The sequence below is a fragment of the Mauremys reevesii genome, linkage group 8 (genome assembly GCF_016161935.1).
Source record: "Mauremys reevesii isolate NIE-2019 linkage group 8, ASM1616193v1, whole genome shotgun sequence".
In the NCBI taxonomy this organism is placed as follows: Eukaryota; Metazoa; Chordata; order Testudines; family Geoemydidae; genus Mauremys; species Mauremys reevesii.
The window spans coordinates 88,693,463-88,711,374 of record NC_052630.1 but is presented as its reverse complement, the minus strand read 5'-3'; the positions used below and the strand labels follow the sequence as shown (position 1 = coordinate 88,711,374).

The following is a 17,912-nucleotide window of genomic DNA, read 5'->3' as shown; positions in this document are numbered from 1 at the left end:
TGCTCTAGTATTCCTTCTGTTAAGCACTCAGTCACAATCTGCTACATGCCACCATAAAATCTCATCGTAAAAAATGTGGAAGAATGTTATTCTCTTACCATACAATTTGCAAAGCAACGACAAAGTTAGTACTGATGTAATACTTTGAATTCCTAATACTGCTTATTTTTATTCCTTGATGTCTTCTAGAACATTTTGTATTTCTGGCTGCAAGACATAAATAATTCGTGAACTAAATGTTAAACTATAAATCTTCCAATGGCACTGTGTAGATCTTTGAGAGGTGTCTACTGGAAATTCTGGAATTGTCTGGAAGTGTGTTGTGGATTCAGACTGTTTTCACAGAAAATGTTGATTCTGTTTTTATTCAAAGAAGGGTAATGCAGTAGAATGTTTATAACTAAACATAAATCGCTTGAAATTCTTACATTCAGAATGCATATCTCACAGGGAAAAAGATTGCTTACATATATCAACCTTTTCTTTCTGAAAACTGAATGCCTGTGAGCAATCCACACCTGTGGAGCCTGCAAATTTAATGACAGTGGCAGCGTTTGCTACGTTCTCTCTGACTTGTTTAAGATTTTTTTTATTATTTTCCTGGTTATTAAAATAACCTTACTTCATTTTGCAGCTGTCTCCACATCTAGACAGATTGAAACAACACCATCATATGTTTAAACATCTACAATGTTTTATTGGATTCTTAATTTTCAATTCTACATTTGTCTACTTAAAAGCTTTGAAAGGGATACATTCTATATGAATGTAATCCCTGCTGACATTAATTGGAGTATATATTGATGGGAGAGCAAATTTTAACACATTTAAAACAATGCTATGCTTAAGTTATTGATGTTCAGCTGGATCTGTTGTTTTGACTCTGAGAACTCAGGCAAGGGACAGAAACTCTAGAAGCAAAAGTATTCCTCCCATATGTAGGTGCATTAAAGGGAGGAGATGTAGCAGGGAGTTTGTCCCCACAGCACACTCACATACAATCTGGCTTCTAGTGCTATGAATCAAGGGGAAGCAGCTAGTGCTTTCAACAGAGAGCTAAGGGCCCAATAAATGGTGTGTTTTGGAGTAGGAGGAGAGGACCTGGGCCTCAGCCCCTTATATACCAGGATTGCTATACTAGGGAGAATGCCTGTTATACCTATTGTGCAGTTATAGCAAGAATCACTACATCAGTTGTTTACTCCAGGCCTTCTCCTCTCATTTACAGCAGCGTAATTCCTTTGACTCCAAAGGAGTTACTGGTTTCCATTGGTGAAAGTAAGAAGGAATCATGTGCGTTATGCTTTTTAAAGCTGTAATATATCCGGACAATACCACTTGGATGGTTTGCTCCTCTTCCTTCTCCCTAGTGTTGCTCAGACTCAAAAGAGCCATAATTAAGGCCTAACTGGCCAATAGCAGCTCAAAGAGTCAAAGAAAACAATTAGGGATGTGTTTATCTTTCTTAATCTGTTCTACTGCATCTACTATCACATTGAACTGTTGCTTCTTACTTTTTATCTAGATTTAGTAAGTGTAAAACTTCTATTGATGTGCAGTTCATTCAGCCACTGTCAAATGAATAACTTTATAAGCAGTCAAATTCATTTTCCTGTCAAAAATGAAAAGATCTATCATCACAGATTTTTCCCAATCTTATACAGAAAACAGTAAATAACTGCCTCATTTTTCTTTATTCCACAGCTTTAAAAAACAAAAATGGCATCACATATATAAAAATGGCACCACATTCTCTGCAGTGAAAAAAGGAACTTCTTTCAGAAGAATGCCTTCAGTTTTAAAGTTCATATGATAATTATTTTTTACACTGTATGGATTGTTGCTTAGATGAATTTCAGTATCAAAATCATATTACTCTCTCCCCTAGGAGCAATCAAACAGTATGTTACTTTGTCAGAAAATATTGTCATATAGACACAGTCCTTTGAATAGCATATAGCGCATGATTTGTTTTAAATGTTCTTATCAGTCTTACAAAGTAGGAGCAACCCTGGGGATTTCAGTCCATGAGAGGCACTGGTGGAAATTAGTCACATCACAAGGATGACACATTTGCTTTTCTCTGTGTATTTTTATTCTCAGAATAGAGACTATGCGATGGCAAGTTTTTATTTCTAATGTTGCTCACTGGAATAATCTCACAAGATACACATCTTATTTTCATGTCTCCAAGGGTATAGCAATCATGCAGCCTCATTCAGCCAAACTGAGAAACAGAGTAGGAGGCATTGGCAGTACTCAGATATCTAAAGGGTTTCCGGAGGGGGGGAATAAATTGGAAATAATCTGAAACAGTGGCCCAAATTCTGAACTGCAAACAAGGAAAACAGTAGAGCGTAAGTGGTATGGTAATGGCTCCAAGCAACTTTTGCATTCCTCTTATCCTTCTGGGCACCAGGCCAGTCCCTGGCATAAACTAGAGTGGTTTAAAATCTGCTTTAATTTATGTTATCTGCTGATGGTCCCAAGGGTCTGTTACAATAGATGAGGGATCAGCCAAAGGTAATGGACTCTCAGCCATGCTCTCCTTCTCCTAGCCATGCATTTGTGCCAGCAGAAGTATCATCAGAGGATCCTCCACATTGTAGAAATCCTCCTGTGGCTGGATCTGCCCTGTGATGGCAGGATTTTGAAAGGATTCAGACAAGTTATATTTATGTGAATAAAAATTAATTAAGCCTAACTAAAAAAATTAATAAATGGAAAATAAAATTAGATTAAGATAGAATAGGACACGAAGACCACAAAAATAACTGAAAAAGAGATGTGTAAAGTCACCAGTGAAGGAAAATGACCAGGATTAAATGTGTTGGGGGGGGAGGAGGGAGTTGAACAGAAGAGAATAAAAGAAGTATGAGTCTAGTTCAGGAAAGCACTTAAACATGTGCTTAAGTCTATCCTATTCAGGAAAGCACTTAAGGATGTGCCTAATTTTAAGCATGTGCTTAAGTCCCATTGACTTAAATGGAATTTAAACATATGCTTAAGTGCTTTCCTGAACTGAGGTCTGTAAGAGTAATGCAGAAGGTAACCCAAGGTATGACAACTATAACTTCAATATTGTCAGTATTAAATATAACCTTTTAAAGTATCCATTGTAAGCTTAACATTTCATATTTACATTATAGATGATGGTGAGATATTTATACATTCTTTCACTGCTCTTTACTGTACTTACAATTTGAATGAGCAGTAAGATGCTTTTAGATTGTGTGATTCTATAGCAAACTATTGTGTTAAATGTAATTTCTGAAAAATATTTACTGTTCTATTACTTCAGAATTTGAGTTAATTTTCTCACTTCTCTCATTATTGCCAAGATAATTAATGAGCATCTAAAGTTCTCCAATTTAAAGTAAGGTCCATAGACAACAGTACAGTCAAGACTGCAGCAGGTATACAGTTCTTACACATTAACATGATATAGGGATAAAGCATAAAATGATTCCCATTACAGATGAAATGTTGTGCAATTGAACAAGGTGGATTTGGGGCAAAAGTAAGTGGTGGTTTTATAGGGTGATCTGTCAAGGCACTAAAGTATATCCTACCATTTTTACGATAGACCCCATCACAGCAGAGCAATATCCTAGACAACGGACAAGAAGATGTTTCTGCTAGTAGCCAATGGAATCCATATCCACTTGGAAGGCGGGATGTGCCACCAGAAACCATTACTAAAAAGGTAACCAATAGCAACATGATGATATAAAATCTGACACTTATGTACTGGAAGTTTTCACCTTCTCCCACCAAAATCAGCAGCAACCCCCCTACACCAGTTGGCTTCACAGGACACAGAATAGGGGCAATACACTTTTTCTTCAAGGCTTAAAACAGCTTGTAAATCAATAATCTGAGGGTCATATTTTCAATCCTAACCTGTTTTTTGAGCTCAATTATGCCAAGTTAATTTACTATGTTTGCAAAAGGGGGTGCATGTACCAGTAGTTCTGCATACACAAACTAGATAGCTGGGCAAATAGCTGCACACTGTACCTGCACAAAATATTCAGATTCCTACATTCTTAGGGTGCAGTAATTTAAAACTAAGTGTGGAGAAAGAGACCAGCTTAAGGCTTGCTGACAATTTGACCATTGGTGGTAAACTTGTTTATGAATATTCATAAAACTGAAGGACAAAGAATTTTAATAAACTAAAATGTTCTAAAAACTCAAGTTTAAAAAGATCTAACTGTAAAAACAGTAGAGATAATTAAATTGTTAATCTACACATGCTGGTTCTGGTCTCTCTTGCACTAGTCATAGGAGTGAACAGAGGAAGTGAGTAAAAATGGTGTAAGTGAATCAGAGTCAGGTCCAAAGACATAATGACTATATTTGCAAATGCTGCACTTCAAATATCTTTTAAGTATTGATAAGGTAAATATTTTCCTACTGACTTCAGATTTTTTCATTCAACACAGGCTCAGAAGCAGCAGTCTTTGCCATTACAAAAATTACACAGTGAAAAGAGGTCATTTATAAATGTGCAGGAGAATTACTCAAGTAGAGCATCAGGTCCAGATGCAATAGAAGTCACTCTGCTCTGTGCAGCCCAGGAACTGTTCCCTCCTGGGACCCCCAGGAACATAAATCATTGCAAGAGACAAAGGGCGGTCGAAGGCAGATGGGGCCCTGGCCTTCCATTTGTGGAAATGGGCACTGAGAATGGGCTGAACCACTCAAAGGGATTGTATAGTGTACACAGGAGCTGGGAGAAAGATTGTACTTCCTGAGAGGAGTTACGCCTGATTTTGTCCAGTATATGTGAGATCAGGATTAGACTCATCATCTCAAACAATATATGATATGTATTTGTACATTATTGTGATAAGAAACTGCAAAGTCAAGTCCATATTAGACATTTCAATATCCCGCTGTACAGATGTGGTATGTTAAAATATTACACAATGCATCAGAATCTGTTTAACTCATTGGCACTATCCATTGTTGTAGCCATCAGCAGCAGTTTTAATTGCATTGGCAATAACGGACTCTCAGCTTCAAATAATTAACTTTTATGATGGATGTTAAAATAATATATAGAATACAAATGAAATCAAGGGAAAACATTCCACACAATAGAGATGTTTTTTCAGCAGAATTAGTGATTCTTGTTTCTAAGAAAAGGATTTTATTTTCAACTTATCAGAAACCATGCTATAAAGGCACAAGAAGCATTGATATAATCTTTGCAAACAAAATCTATGAAAATGAATGAGAGAATGAATTATGAATATTATTTACTTTTCATTCTCAATAGGTACTTTTTAATGTGCATTTATGACAATGCTAATTTCCCTTGCATTGAACGTGACCTAGAATATTTTGTTTTGTTTTCCACCAGTTGAAGGCATAAATGTTGCAATCATTTTGAAATTAATTTCAGAGTCTTCTGTAAAAGTAAATTCCCATATACTGAATAATGTGATTTTGTAAAAATAAATAAGGGGTAAATTCTGCTCTCCCACTAGCATAATCACACTGGTTTCAATGGGTTTGTGTCAATGCAAATGAGAGCAGAATCTGGTACAGAGCCCCATGTGTGTCACCTATCCATAATAAATCTGATTTCTTCGGTTTGCGTGACAGAATATATATCATGGTAATGATCCATACCTGTAGGGCCAGTGTTGACTAGTTACATGGTAACTACCAGGCAATGGGTAATCACCATGTAACTGCAGTATGTATGTATTGTACCATGCAACTATGGTAATTACTGTGCAACCATTAACATGGTAATTACTATACAATTACACAGTAATTCATGGTTATTTCTCTCCTCTTATCTATGCAGAGTGCAGATTAAATGCCAGTTGCTTCTGGATCCAAGGTGATCAATTACACAGTAATCTGCAGAAAATCACTAGACTATTTTCATTAAAAAGTAGTTTGGTATTTTTGCCCTTGATTTAGAATGCCACTCTGTAAGTCTATTCATTTGCTGAAAAACAATCCACTCCTCATTTTAATACTGCTGGAGACCCACTCTTTCTGTGGTGCCTATGAGAAACTAGTTGACGAACTCATCTACATATTTATCTTACGAGTTAACCGCTCATTTATGAGAAAGAAAGGGATTCAGTGTTAGGAGGTGAGATCACTGAAAATGAAGTTGGGGATTGCTCAAGGGGAAGATGAACGAGGTTGAATGAAGGAGGGGAAATGGAAGAAGTATAATCAGACATAAACCTGGTGTCTCTGGCCAGTGACACAGAGCCAGAATACAAGTAACAATATCACCCACTCCCCTCCTTGCAGTTGTTTATAAGAAACATGGCTAGGGAAAAGGTGTGTGGGCCAGGGCATCCCTGCACCCTGGCTGTTGTATGATCCCCTTGAGAATCATTTGGTCTGTGGTGAATTTGGTGCAAGTTAGTGGTCTGTGCCAGTACACATGACCACTGGACTGCTGGCCTAGAATTAGAATATGCAAAAGTGATTAAAACTGCTGTTTCCCTCCTCTTCTGAGTTGAGTGCATGCCTTGGCCATAGCTGAGGAGCTGGTGCTCCGTTTTGTTTTCATTATGTACATCTGTCACTCAACCTTGAGGTGATCCAAGCCAGTAAAATAGATATGAAGTTTTTTTGGTGTTGGGCCACAATTTCTGTATGCAAGACCTTTCAGCAGATTTCTTCCTCTGAGTTAGACGGTGTACCTGCTGTGGACTTCTATAAAGGACATCTTCAGATTACATTTGTGCCGTGACTTGAAGCTGATGAGACACTACTCATTTTCAAGCACCCCATGATGAATATCTGGTGAAAATCCAAATACGGAGTCAATGTGAAACTGCGCACATATTCTGGCCAGATAATCAGCTTGTGTAAATTGGCATAGCTTCATTAAACCACTCAGGATCTGACCAGTTATCATTAAGGCACATTGTTTTGAGTCACTAGATCAGATTTCTCCTGGCTATGTTCTGCCTCTGTGATCTTGGGCAAGGCACTGAAGTTCTCTCAGGGTCTCAGTTTTCCCTGCTGTAAAAAGGGGATATTAATGATACTCCCCCGTCTCACAAGGCTGTTGAGTGTGAGGCCGAACTCAACCAATTTCTGAAAAGTATTTTCATATCCTCAGGTAATATAAAAGGGAAGGAGGAGGACTTGTTTTGTTTTATTTTTGCCTACAAAGTAGGGAACAATTTCATCAGTCACTACCACTTGATGGCTGGAGATTGAGGCTATGTATACACTACGAAATTACTCTCATTTTACAGAAGTCGATTTTTGGGAACAGATTGTATAAAGTCAAGTGCATGCATCCACACTAAGCACATTAATTCAGCGGTGTGCATCCATAGTACCATGGCAAGCAATGACATTCCGAGCGGTGCACTGTGGGTAGCTATCCCACAGTTCCCACAGTCCCCTCTGCCCATTGGAATTCTGGGTTGAGCTCGCAATGCCTGATGGGGCCAAAAATTTGTCAGGGGTGGTTATGGGTAAATGTCGTCAGTCAACCCTCCCTCCGTGAAAGCAACGACAATCATTTCGCGCCCTTTTCCCTGGATTACCCAAGCAGACACCATAGCACGGCAAGCATGGAGCCTGTTCAGCTCACTGCAGCAGTTATGAGCATTGTAAACACCTCACACATTATCGTGCAGTTTGTGCAGATCAAGAACCTGAAAAACCAGGCCAGGAGGCGACAGCAGCACGGTGACGAGAGTGATGAGGATATGGACACAGACTTCTCTCAAAGCGTGGGCCCCGGCAATGTGGACATCATGGTGTTAATGGGGCAGGTTCATGCTGTGGAATGCTGATTCTGGGCCCGGGAAACAATCACAGACTGGTGGGACCGCATAGTGTTGCATGTTTGGGATGATTCCCAGTGGCTCCGAAACTTTCACATGCGTAAGGGCACTTTCATGGAACTTTGTGACTTGCTTTCCCCTGCCCTGAACCGCAAGAATACCAAGATGAGAGCAGCCCTCACAGTTCACAAGTGAGTGGCAATAGCCCTGTGGAAGCTTGCAACGCCAGACAGCTACCGATCAGTCATGAATAAGTTTGGAGTGGGCAAATCTACTGTGTGGGTTGCTGTCATGCAAGTAGCCAATGCAATCACTGAGCTGCTGCTATCAAAGGTAGTGACTCTGGGAAATGTGCAGGTCATAGTAGATGGCTTTGCTGCAATGGGATTCCCTAACTGCGGTGGGGCTATAGACGGAATGCATATCCCTATCTTGGGACCAGACCACCAGGGCAGCCTGTACATAAACCGCAAGGGGTACTTTTCAATGGTGCTGCAAGCACTGGTGGATCACAAGGGATGTTTCACCAACAGCAACGTGAGTTGGCTAGGAAAGGTTCATAATGCTCGCATCTTCAGGAACTCTGGTCTGTTTAAATGGCTGCAGGAAGGGATTTACATCCCAGACCAGAAAATAACTGTTGGGGATGTTGAAATGCCTATAGTTATGATTGGGGACCCAGCCTACCCATTAATACCCTGGCTCATGAAGCCGTACACAGGCACCCTGGACATTAGTCAGAAGCTGCTCAACTATAGGCTGAGCAAGTGCAGAATGGTGATAGAATGTGCATTTGGATGTTTGAAGGGTCGCTGGCGCAGTTTACTGACACACTCAGTCCTCAGCGAAACCAATATTCCCATTGTTATTGCTGCTTGCTGTGTGTTCCACAATCTTTGTGAGAGTAAGGGGGAGACGTTTATGGCGGGGTGAGAGGTTGAGGCAAATCGCCTGGCCGCTGATTACGCACAGCCAGACACCAGAGCGATTAGAAGAGCACATCAGGAAGCGCTGAACATCAGAGAAGCTTTGAAAACCAGTTTCATGATTGGCCAGGGTACCATGTGACAGTTCTATTTATTTCTCCTTGATGAAAAACTTGGTTGACTCTAATACCCTGTAAGCCAACCGCCCTCCGCCATTCGATCGCAGCTTGTTTGCAAAGGAAATAAAGTCACTATCATTTAAAAACCATGTATTCTTTATTAATTGATTATAAAAACAGGGAGATAACTCACAAGGTAGCCTGGGTGGGGTGAGGGAGACAGGGAGGAGGGAAGGAAAAGGCCATTTCAAAACTTGTTGAATGACAGCCTTCTGTTGCTTGGGCAGGCCACTGAGGTGGAGTGGTTGGGTGTCTGGAGTCCATCCGTCCTCCCCTCCCACCCCCCACGTTCTTGGGTGTCTGGGTGAGGAGGCTTTTAGAGTACCTCCAGGAGAGCTTCATGGAGATGTCCCTGGATGGTTTCTGTTCCATCCCCAGACACGTTACCAGACTTTTCCAGTAGCTGTACTGGCCATGAATGCATCCCAAGTCCTCAGGGCAAATTAATCATTAAAAAACGCTTGCTTTTAAACCACGTTTTATATTTACAGAGGTACACTCACCAGAGGTCCCTTCTATGGCTTCATGGTCCAGGATACTGCCTTGGGAGGGTTGGGAGGGTATTTCACTCAGGGTGAGAAAAAAATCCTAGCTGTCGGAGAGAACTGTGTGCTGTGTGCGCTCCTCAACCTCATCGTCCTCCTCCTCCTTCTTCTCATCTTCCCCATCCGCAAAATCTTCAGGCATGGTGACTGAGAATATCCCATCATCAGAGTCCATGAACAGGGGTGGGGTAGTGGTGGCGGGCCCCCCCTAGAATTGCATGCAGCTCAGCGTAGAAGCAGCATGTCTGCGGCTCTGTCCTGGAGCATCCGTTCAATTTTTTGGTTTTCTGGTATGCTTGTCTCAGCTCCTTAAGTTTCACGCAGCACTGTGTTTAGTCCCTGTTGTGGCCTCTGTCCATCATGGCCTTGGAGATTTTTTCAAATGTTTTGGCATTTTGTCTTTTGGAACGTAGTTCTGATAGCATGGATTTGTCTCCCCATACTGTGATCAGATCCAGTACCTCCCGTATGGTCCATGCTGGAGCTCTTTTTCCATGGGACTGCATGGTCACCTGTGCTGATGAGTTCTGCATAGTCACCTGTGCTGATCAGCTTTCCACGCTGGGCAAACAGGAAATGAAATTCAAAAGTTTGCAGGGCTTTTCCTGTCTACCTGGTCAGTGCATCCGAGTTCAGAGTTCTGTCCAGAGCGGTCACAATGGTGCTCTGTGGGATAGCTCTTGGAGGCCAATACCGTCGAATTGCGTCCACACTAACCCTAATTTGAACCGACGATGTCAATTTCAGTGCTAATCCCATCGTCAGGGAGGAGTACAGAAATCGATTTTAAGAGCCCTTTATGTTGACAAAAATGGCTTTGTTGTGTGGACGGGTGCAGGGTTAATTCAATTTAACGCTGCTAAATTCGACATAAACTCGTAGTGTAGACCAGGCCTGAGGCACTTTAAATTCTTCTTCAAGTGGTTTTGAATGTCCATTTCACGTCAAGTGCACACACAAAGTGCACTATTGTTGGAGATTTTACTCTCAGTGGTACCTGTGGGGCCGGCTTTAGGAAGTGCAGGGCCCAATTCGAACAGTTTCGATGGGGCCCCAGCAGGGCTGATTTAAAAAGAAACGTAAAAAAACACATGGGGCTTGTACTCACCGGGCGGTGCTCTGAGTCTTCGGCGGCACTTCAGCGGCGGGTCCTTCACTCGCTCCAGGTCTTCGGCAGCACTGAAGGACCCGCCACCAAAGTGCCGCTGAAGACCCGGAGAACTGCCAGGTGAGTAAAAATTAAAAAGGCGCCTCTAGCCAGGGAAGGGATTCTCACTGGTCGCGGGGCCCTCTTAGGCGCGGGGCCCGATTCGGGGGAATTGATGGAATAGGCCTAAAGCCGGCCCTTAAGGATGGCGCAAGCACCCTCTCTGACCTCAATGATTCTGTGCGGTGGTATAAAGGGCAGAGCCACCTCCGACCGTCCTCAGTTCCTTCTTACTGCCTGTGATGGTTATTGGAACGTTCTATCTTGCTACTGCAATTTCCCTTCTTTTACATTTGTATACAGTTGGTACTCCTTAATAGTTAATAGCATCAGTGTTAATATAGTTTTAGTTGTAGGTTTCCTTTATTGGAGTACTTTTTTGGTACTATTTGATGCCTGCTATTTATGTACATATCCAGTACCAAGGCATGCCTCAATCACAGGGCCCTTCAAAGAAGCTGATGCCACTTAGTTAGCTGCACTCCAGGTGCCTGAAGTGCCTAGGAGAGGTTAACATCAGACAGGTGCCAAATCTGCAGGGACTTTAAACCAAGTACTACAAAGGACAGAGAGATTAGACTAAAATACCTTCTGATGGAAGCAGCCTCATGCCCATTCTCAGCTTCCCCTTTCAGAGCATGTGCTGAGAACATCTGCTTCAATCAGGAGTGCTCCTCCCATTTTGGAGGACTCTTTATGCTGGTGTCCTTCTCTGATACTAAGGAGGAGGCACCAGAAAAGGGCATCAAAAGACTCAGTACCTAGGAGATTGAGGTCCCCAGCACTGAAGTCCAGCAAACTTGCCAGCAAAGAAGATGGAGATCTCCGTAGTCAGGGTCATCAGTTCCAGGGCCAATATTGGCCCTATAGAGACTGACCCCTAAGGTGGCACTGTCTGGCTCAGCAGTGCAGTCTTTACTGGTTTAGAGCAACAGGAGACTCTCCTGATACTATAAACTCCTGAAACATATGCTGCAGCAAGTGACCTGCTGAGTCTCTCAGTACTGGTTTCACCAGCTGACCAAAAATCTTCTTGCCCTATACAGATGATAGCTCAGTGATTTGAGCATTGCCTTCTAAACCCAGGGTTGTGAGTTCAATCCTTGAGGGGGCCATTTAGGGATCTGGGGCAAAAATCTGTCTGGGGATTGGTCCTTCTTTGAACAGGAGGTTGGACTAGATGACCTCCTGAGGTCCCTTCCAACCCTGATAGTCTATGATTTGCCATCTATGGTGGCTCAACATCTGGTTCTGTGGGCACCGCTGCTCACTATGGTTCCTCCTTGTTTGGTACTGTCGAGAGGCAAACTGACAATATCACCAGTACCCTCTTCTCTGTAGTGCTAGCATGATATCTGGCACCCACAGGAGCAGCTCCTCCTTGGTCAGAGGAATCCAGCTCTTCATTAGAGTTGAAAGTTGGCTCACATATGCCGTGACCCCATCATGTTAGCCACTGCTTCCCACTGAGCAGTTACCACCCTTGTACCCAGCAGAAACTCCATCTTGCCTGACTGGGAGAGATCCATGGTTAGGAAGGACATGGGCTCTGGGACCATACCAGTGGCCACTTTGAAACCCCTGGGGTTTTCCACCTGCCTCCAGGTTGTATCCACACCCTCCCTGGTCTACTTCATCTAGTAGCCATTGAGATCAGTCCCATGAAGAACAGAAGGAAGCTGCTCCCAGTACCAGGCTCTGTACCGAACAGGAGCAATCTGCTCAGGTGATACTCCCATATAAGAACTGGAGGAGGCTCCACTTCCTCAAGCATTGGCTTCCTCTTCCTCATTGCCTGAGGAGGCAGTGTTGTCAGAGAGTTCCTTGCCTCCACCAGACAATTATAGAGCTCACCAGGACATTCCAGTATGTAGGGCTATGTAGAAAGGTTTATGCACCTGTGTCCAAAGAGTCAGAAAAATGTACTTATACTTACACAATTGGACCATGATGTCTAACATGCCTATCATAAAATTGCTGAATTTATGTACTCTGAAGATGGCCAGTAACATAGGATTGTGATGTTTCATGGAAGTAGTAATATATAAACATTCCTTGGAGCATTCATTTTACTCATTCCTTTATGGCTAAGTTGCAATGCAATTATTAATAAGCATCAACAGTTCAATCCTGTCATCATAAACAATGTAAAATTGTTTTCAATTAATTTATTTTTAAATGATTTGACTCAAATGTGTATGTAATTTATGTGTATAAACAGAATGTATGTTGAAAAGTAAGCAAGTGTGCAACTTTACCATGTCAAGAATAGAGTAACACACAAACCAAACCCCACACGTTAGAGCAATAAAATTGAAAATGTGACAGGTAAGCAGGGATTGAAGACTATTATCAGTGGCCTTTCTCTGATAAATATCAAAAGACAGTGAACAAAACAACACAAGTTCAATATTTTCCATAATTTTGAAAAGTATGAGTCTTTCCAAATTACAAACTACTAGCTCTTTTAAAAAAGTTGATAATACGATTAGTGGCATTAGTAAACATAAGATCATGTAAAAACCACATTCTTTATTGGGACAATGCATTGATACTGAATAGCATCCACTTGGCTTCTGCTAGCCTGTGACATGATTATAAACAAGCACTGAATTTTAACTATATTATAAAATGTGATTTTTTTAAATAGATAATCCTGAAACAGTGTACAATTTAGGCCAATATTTATATTTGTGATCAATAGAGAATAAACTCTATTCCAAGCTATCCTCAAATTCAATGCTACCCAATATTTAACATTTTTTAGAATGTGCTTATTTATTTCATCGTTATATGTTTTCATTTCATGAGATTTTTCTGAGCAGAAACATATAACATGAAATAGGACGTAAAATATTTTCCTTTTATGTATCAGACTCTGTACATTTGATCTCAATTATGACTCCTAGATTCACTAAATGCAATGGATAAATCCTTGCGGATTTTAATCACGGTTGTTTCCAACTGTGGTCAAAAGGCAAACCTCTGATATTTATTTAAGAGGTTTGCTTTTACTTGACTGTGTAAGTTGTAATAATTGCTTCTTTTCAGCTTCCTGAATTTCTGGCCTAACGGGTTACGTTACCCACAGGCAGGTAGCCATATCCAGACTTTGATGGGATCTCAAAGCCTACAACATCGGAGTCGAGAGCAGCAATATGAGGGAAACATGAATAAAGTGACCATTCAGCAGTTTCAGTCACCACTGCCAATTCAGATCCCTTCTTCGCAGAGCTCTCGGGCACCTCAGGCGGGGCGGTGCTTAATTCAAACCAAAGGGCAGAGGAGTATGGATGGTTATCAGGAGCAGGTAAGAAAATGTGTATCTAAAATAACATGCTGATGAAGCAACATTTGGTTTTTTTTCCTGTCAGATAGCAGCAGAGTGAGGGGCTACATGAACAGGAATTTATGATTCTTGGTCTATGTAAGAGTTATCATTTTGCAAGAATTTTGATTAGTGTTTTATGATTGTGTGCACATGCTTAGGCATGTTGATTATGAATGGCCATTGCCATATACACAACATTGAGCAATGTGAGTGATTAGTCTGATATTTTATGGAAGGAGCAGAACTTTGAGCCTACTTATATTTGAGTTCCTATGGACAGATTTTAAAGAGAACTTTCTGTCTGCAGCAGAATCATGATTTTTTCCAAAGCATTTTGGTTTTGTTTTGTAGCTGAGTTATTCCACTGAGGTTGCACTTAACACGGTATTAGCAAATTGAATGGACATAAATTGTACTATTGATCATGCCATTTTTCTAAAAGCATTCATTGAAATGTCTCAGGGCCTTAGTCAGCTCCAGTCTTATTATTTGTGCCTGTAGCAATTTGTTTCACTTGGAGAACGTATACCCGCTCCCATTTCTGTCCACTTTGTAACTGGGTACTTGAATACTTATAATATTTGGGAACCTAAAAAGCCTACTTACAAACAAACAAGTGATGCATTAATGACAAATATGATCCACTTTTTATCAGGAAGGTTGCTGACATTTCCCCCCAATTCGCTAATTAAAATGACTGTTTCAGTAACAAGTATGTCATACATGTATCCATGTTGTGGACAGCTGACAGATGTATACAGAAATGTATTTTTAAAGTTTTATTCCTGAAAGTACTGCTTAAATTTAAATGTGATGTTTTACTTAACATTAACTGAAAACCTAAAGTCCAGCACAGTGAAAATTCATATTGATATTTTTCCATTTACTAACGGGAGCTATACCAGGCCTATTATTGCAGTTATTTTAATAATATTGTTGTCAATCTAAGAATTGACACTTTCTGAGATGGTCCAACTGAACCAGAGTTTTTTGGCCTTTAGGACACAGTGCAAGCCAGTCTCTTCTTTCTGGCATTGATTTGAGAGGGATGATGGGGGAATTGATTGGCTGTGGAGGATGATCCTATTTTCTACTGCTGAAGAAAGGAGAATTCATGTGCATTTAGATGTGTTTTATTGAACAGTGTATAGGCTCTTAGGTATGAGGAAGAGTGTGTACTTTAGAAGTCTGAACATTATATAAACAACACATTGAAGAAAAACAGCTTTTAAGGAGTAAGACTCAGAGAAATGAGAAACAGCGGTTTTTCAAGTGGCTTCTGCATATTACCACCAGGGGCGGCTCTAGACATTTTGCCGCCCCAAGCATGGAGGGTCCGCTGCGGGAGGTCCGCCGAAGCCGCGGGACCAGCGGACCCTCCGCAGGCAAGCCACCGAAGGCACCCTGCCTGCCTCCCTAGCAGCGACCGGCAGAGCACCCCCCGTGGCTTGCCGCCCCAGGCACGTGCTTGGAGCGCTGGTGCCTGGAGCCGCCCCTGATTACCACTAGTGTGATCTGGCGCCTCTTGCATTGAATTCTGGAATTTTTCTAGTGAGCAGTGTCTGTGGATGTCACTCACCCCTATCCAATCCTTCCCTCATAGAGGATTCTGAGGATATAAAATGGGGAGAGCCCCTAGCTGGCCTTCAGTTCCTTTTAAACCACCAAAAGTGCAGTGATCTGAAATGAGGACACTGCATGTAATAACTTTCCTCATCAGTTTATTTTAATTTTGCCCTTTATGGCTATTTTCTTTTGAGTTAGATTAACAGTTACTTTGTAAGGTGTTCTTCAGTCTGATGAATAAAGAAGAAATAGTACCTGTCAGGCACGGGTATTGTTTGGATGAGCCTCAGAAGTGTGACAGCATATTAAAAATGGTGAAATATCACATTTGTGTACTTCAAAACAACAATTTTAATGGTTTTTAATACTCTGTACAATATCATTCAGAATGGTCAATTCCAATAGTTCACCATAAACCAAAATGTGTCAGGCAGAGACACACTTGTTTAGAAGATTAGCTTTAATGAGTGTGTTAGATTATCTTTCCATATCTTTTTAACATAGTTTTGTGTGAGAATAGAAAAGAATCCTGGCCTTGGATTTAGTATCAGTGGTGGAATAAGTGGACAAGGAAATCCATTCAAACCTTCTGATAAGGTAAGATGTGAATTTCTTACTAATAGTCTTTATTACAGCGATCCAAACAATGTCCTCAGATACAAGCATGTGAAATTCAACAGAAGTTGTGAACATATAGAAATTGGTCCAGGATGTGACTTTTTTAAACAAAAATGGGCATTTTCCTTCTGGTTGATAAATAAAGATTTAATCAAATAGGCTATTCCCTGTATTGGACTAGTTAATCTTTTCAAGCTTTTTGCCTTTTCCAAAGTACCAACTCCCTTGACTTCTTGTAAGTAGGGTTGCCAATTTTCTAATTCCAGTAAACAGAACACCCTTGCCCCACCCCCGCTCTCTCTCCCCCACCCTCGCTCGTGCTCATTTTCACTGAAAGGCCCAAACAGGCATATTTATTGTTTTGACAGATGTATTATGTTAAGTTCAGGTTTTATTTGTTACAGGATGCTAGAGCTGACAGCAAAATAGTCAAAAAGGGTAATTTTTAAAAAAAATGAAATTTCACAAAGGTTTTCATGATTCTTTCCCTCTCCTCTTCCCATTTTTCATAATCAGCTCCATGTTTTTTGTTCACTAAAGTTATTGTAATTGATGTGTGGAATTAGGACCACAAATTATCACAGCTGCAATGGGTTCATTAAAGGCCCACTCCTGAAGCCCAAATACAAATCCACAGAGCACAACCACAGAAATGCACCTGTCCAGATACCTATATAAATAAATCTGTAGAAACTGACTCCCACACCTACATGCAGATACACATGTGTATTCATGTGTACACATCTAGCATGCACTAGCACATATACTTCCACATTATTTATTATTACAATTGTTGTTTAGTGCCTAGAGACCCCAACTAAGATCCGTGCTCCACGGTGGTAGGTGCTGAATGTACACACAAAAAGAGAGCATCTGCAACAAAGAGTTTATAATATAGCTAGACAAAGGTGGGGACAAATGTATGGTGCATTGGCTCTTCTGCAATTACTAGTCAACAACATTTACTTTTTAAGAAATAATACATTTATTTTAGAGTTCCCTTCTCTTTTAAAAACTTATTAAATGAATATATACATCTTTATGTCATCATTTTTTCCCACAAGCCAACAAAAGGAATAAAAATCAGAGTTAGGCTGCAAATTTTATTCACACAGGTATACACACATGCGGCAATACACGCACCTCCCTATACAAAGACATAGTCTCTTACACACATACAGTGAATGCATTCACACACTTGCCGACACAGAGACACTTTTTCATACACTTTTCCAGGGGCTGCGTAAATCACCCAGCCGACAAGGGAGGGTGGTGGGCTGGAGGGGAAAAGATGGGGATGGGGATGGAGGAGAGAGGATGGAGAGGGAAAGAGGCCAAGGACAAGAGCAGGGTGGAGGGGGTGGGTATGTGGGGTGGATGGGGATGCGGGGGAGGCAGAAGGCTACAGGGGGTGTAGGGGGCACAGGGGTGTATTGGGACATAATGGGAGTGCAGCAGTGTATGGAGGTGAATGGGATGCAAGGGCGTGGGGGATGAGGGACATGGGGGTGGTGGCTCTGGGAGGTGGGGGGCACAGGGATATATAGAGACATAACGAGAGTGCAGCAGTGTATGGAGGTGAATGGGGTGCAAGGGTGTGGGGGTGAGGGACATGGGGGTGGCGGCTGTGGGAGGTGGAGAAGATGGGTGGGAGAATGGGGACACAGGACTGGGGTGGATAGGTGTGGGGGGCAGGATGGGACAGGGGAGGGATGCAGTTAGGGGGATGGGGTGAGATGGGGAGGGATGC

General features: G+C 41.5%; 1 protein-coding gene across 11 annotated transcripts in view; it reads left to right on the top strand.

Annotated features, from left to right (window-relative positions):
- Positions 1–17,912, top strand: part of LRRC7 (leucine rich repeat containing 7) — a 345,675-nt gene that overhangs the window by 294,730 nt on the left and 33,033 nt on the right. For 8 of the 11 annotated variants that reach the window (XM_039484896.1, XM_039484891.1, XM_039484895.1 and 5 more), the window contains 3 exons: positions 3,587–3,706; positions 13,739–13,957; positions 16,049–16,141. In XM_039484896.1, the coding sequence (XP_039340830.1) occupies positions 3,587–3,706; positions 13,739–13,957; positions 16,049–16,141 (432 nt within the window). Of the gene's footprint in view, positions 1–3,341; positions 3,511–3,586; positions 3,707–4,448; positions 4,776–13,738; positions 13,958–16,048; positions 16,142–17,912 lie in introns of those variants that run through there. The other 3 variants (XM_039484902.1, XM_039484901.1, XM_039484899.1) reach the window with 2 other exon arrangements.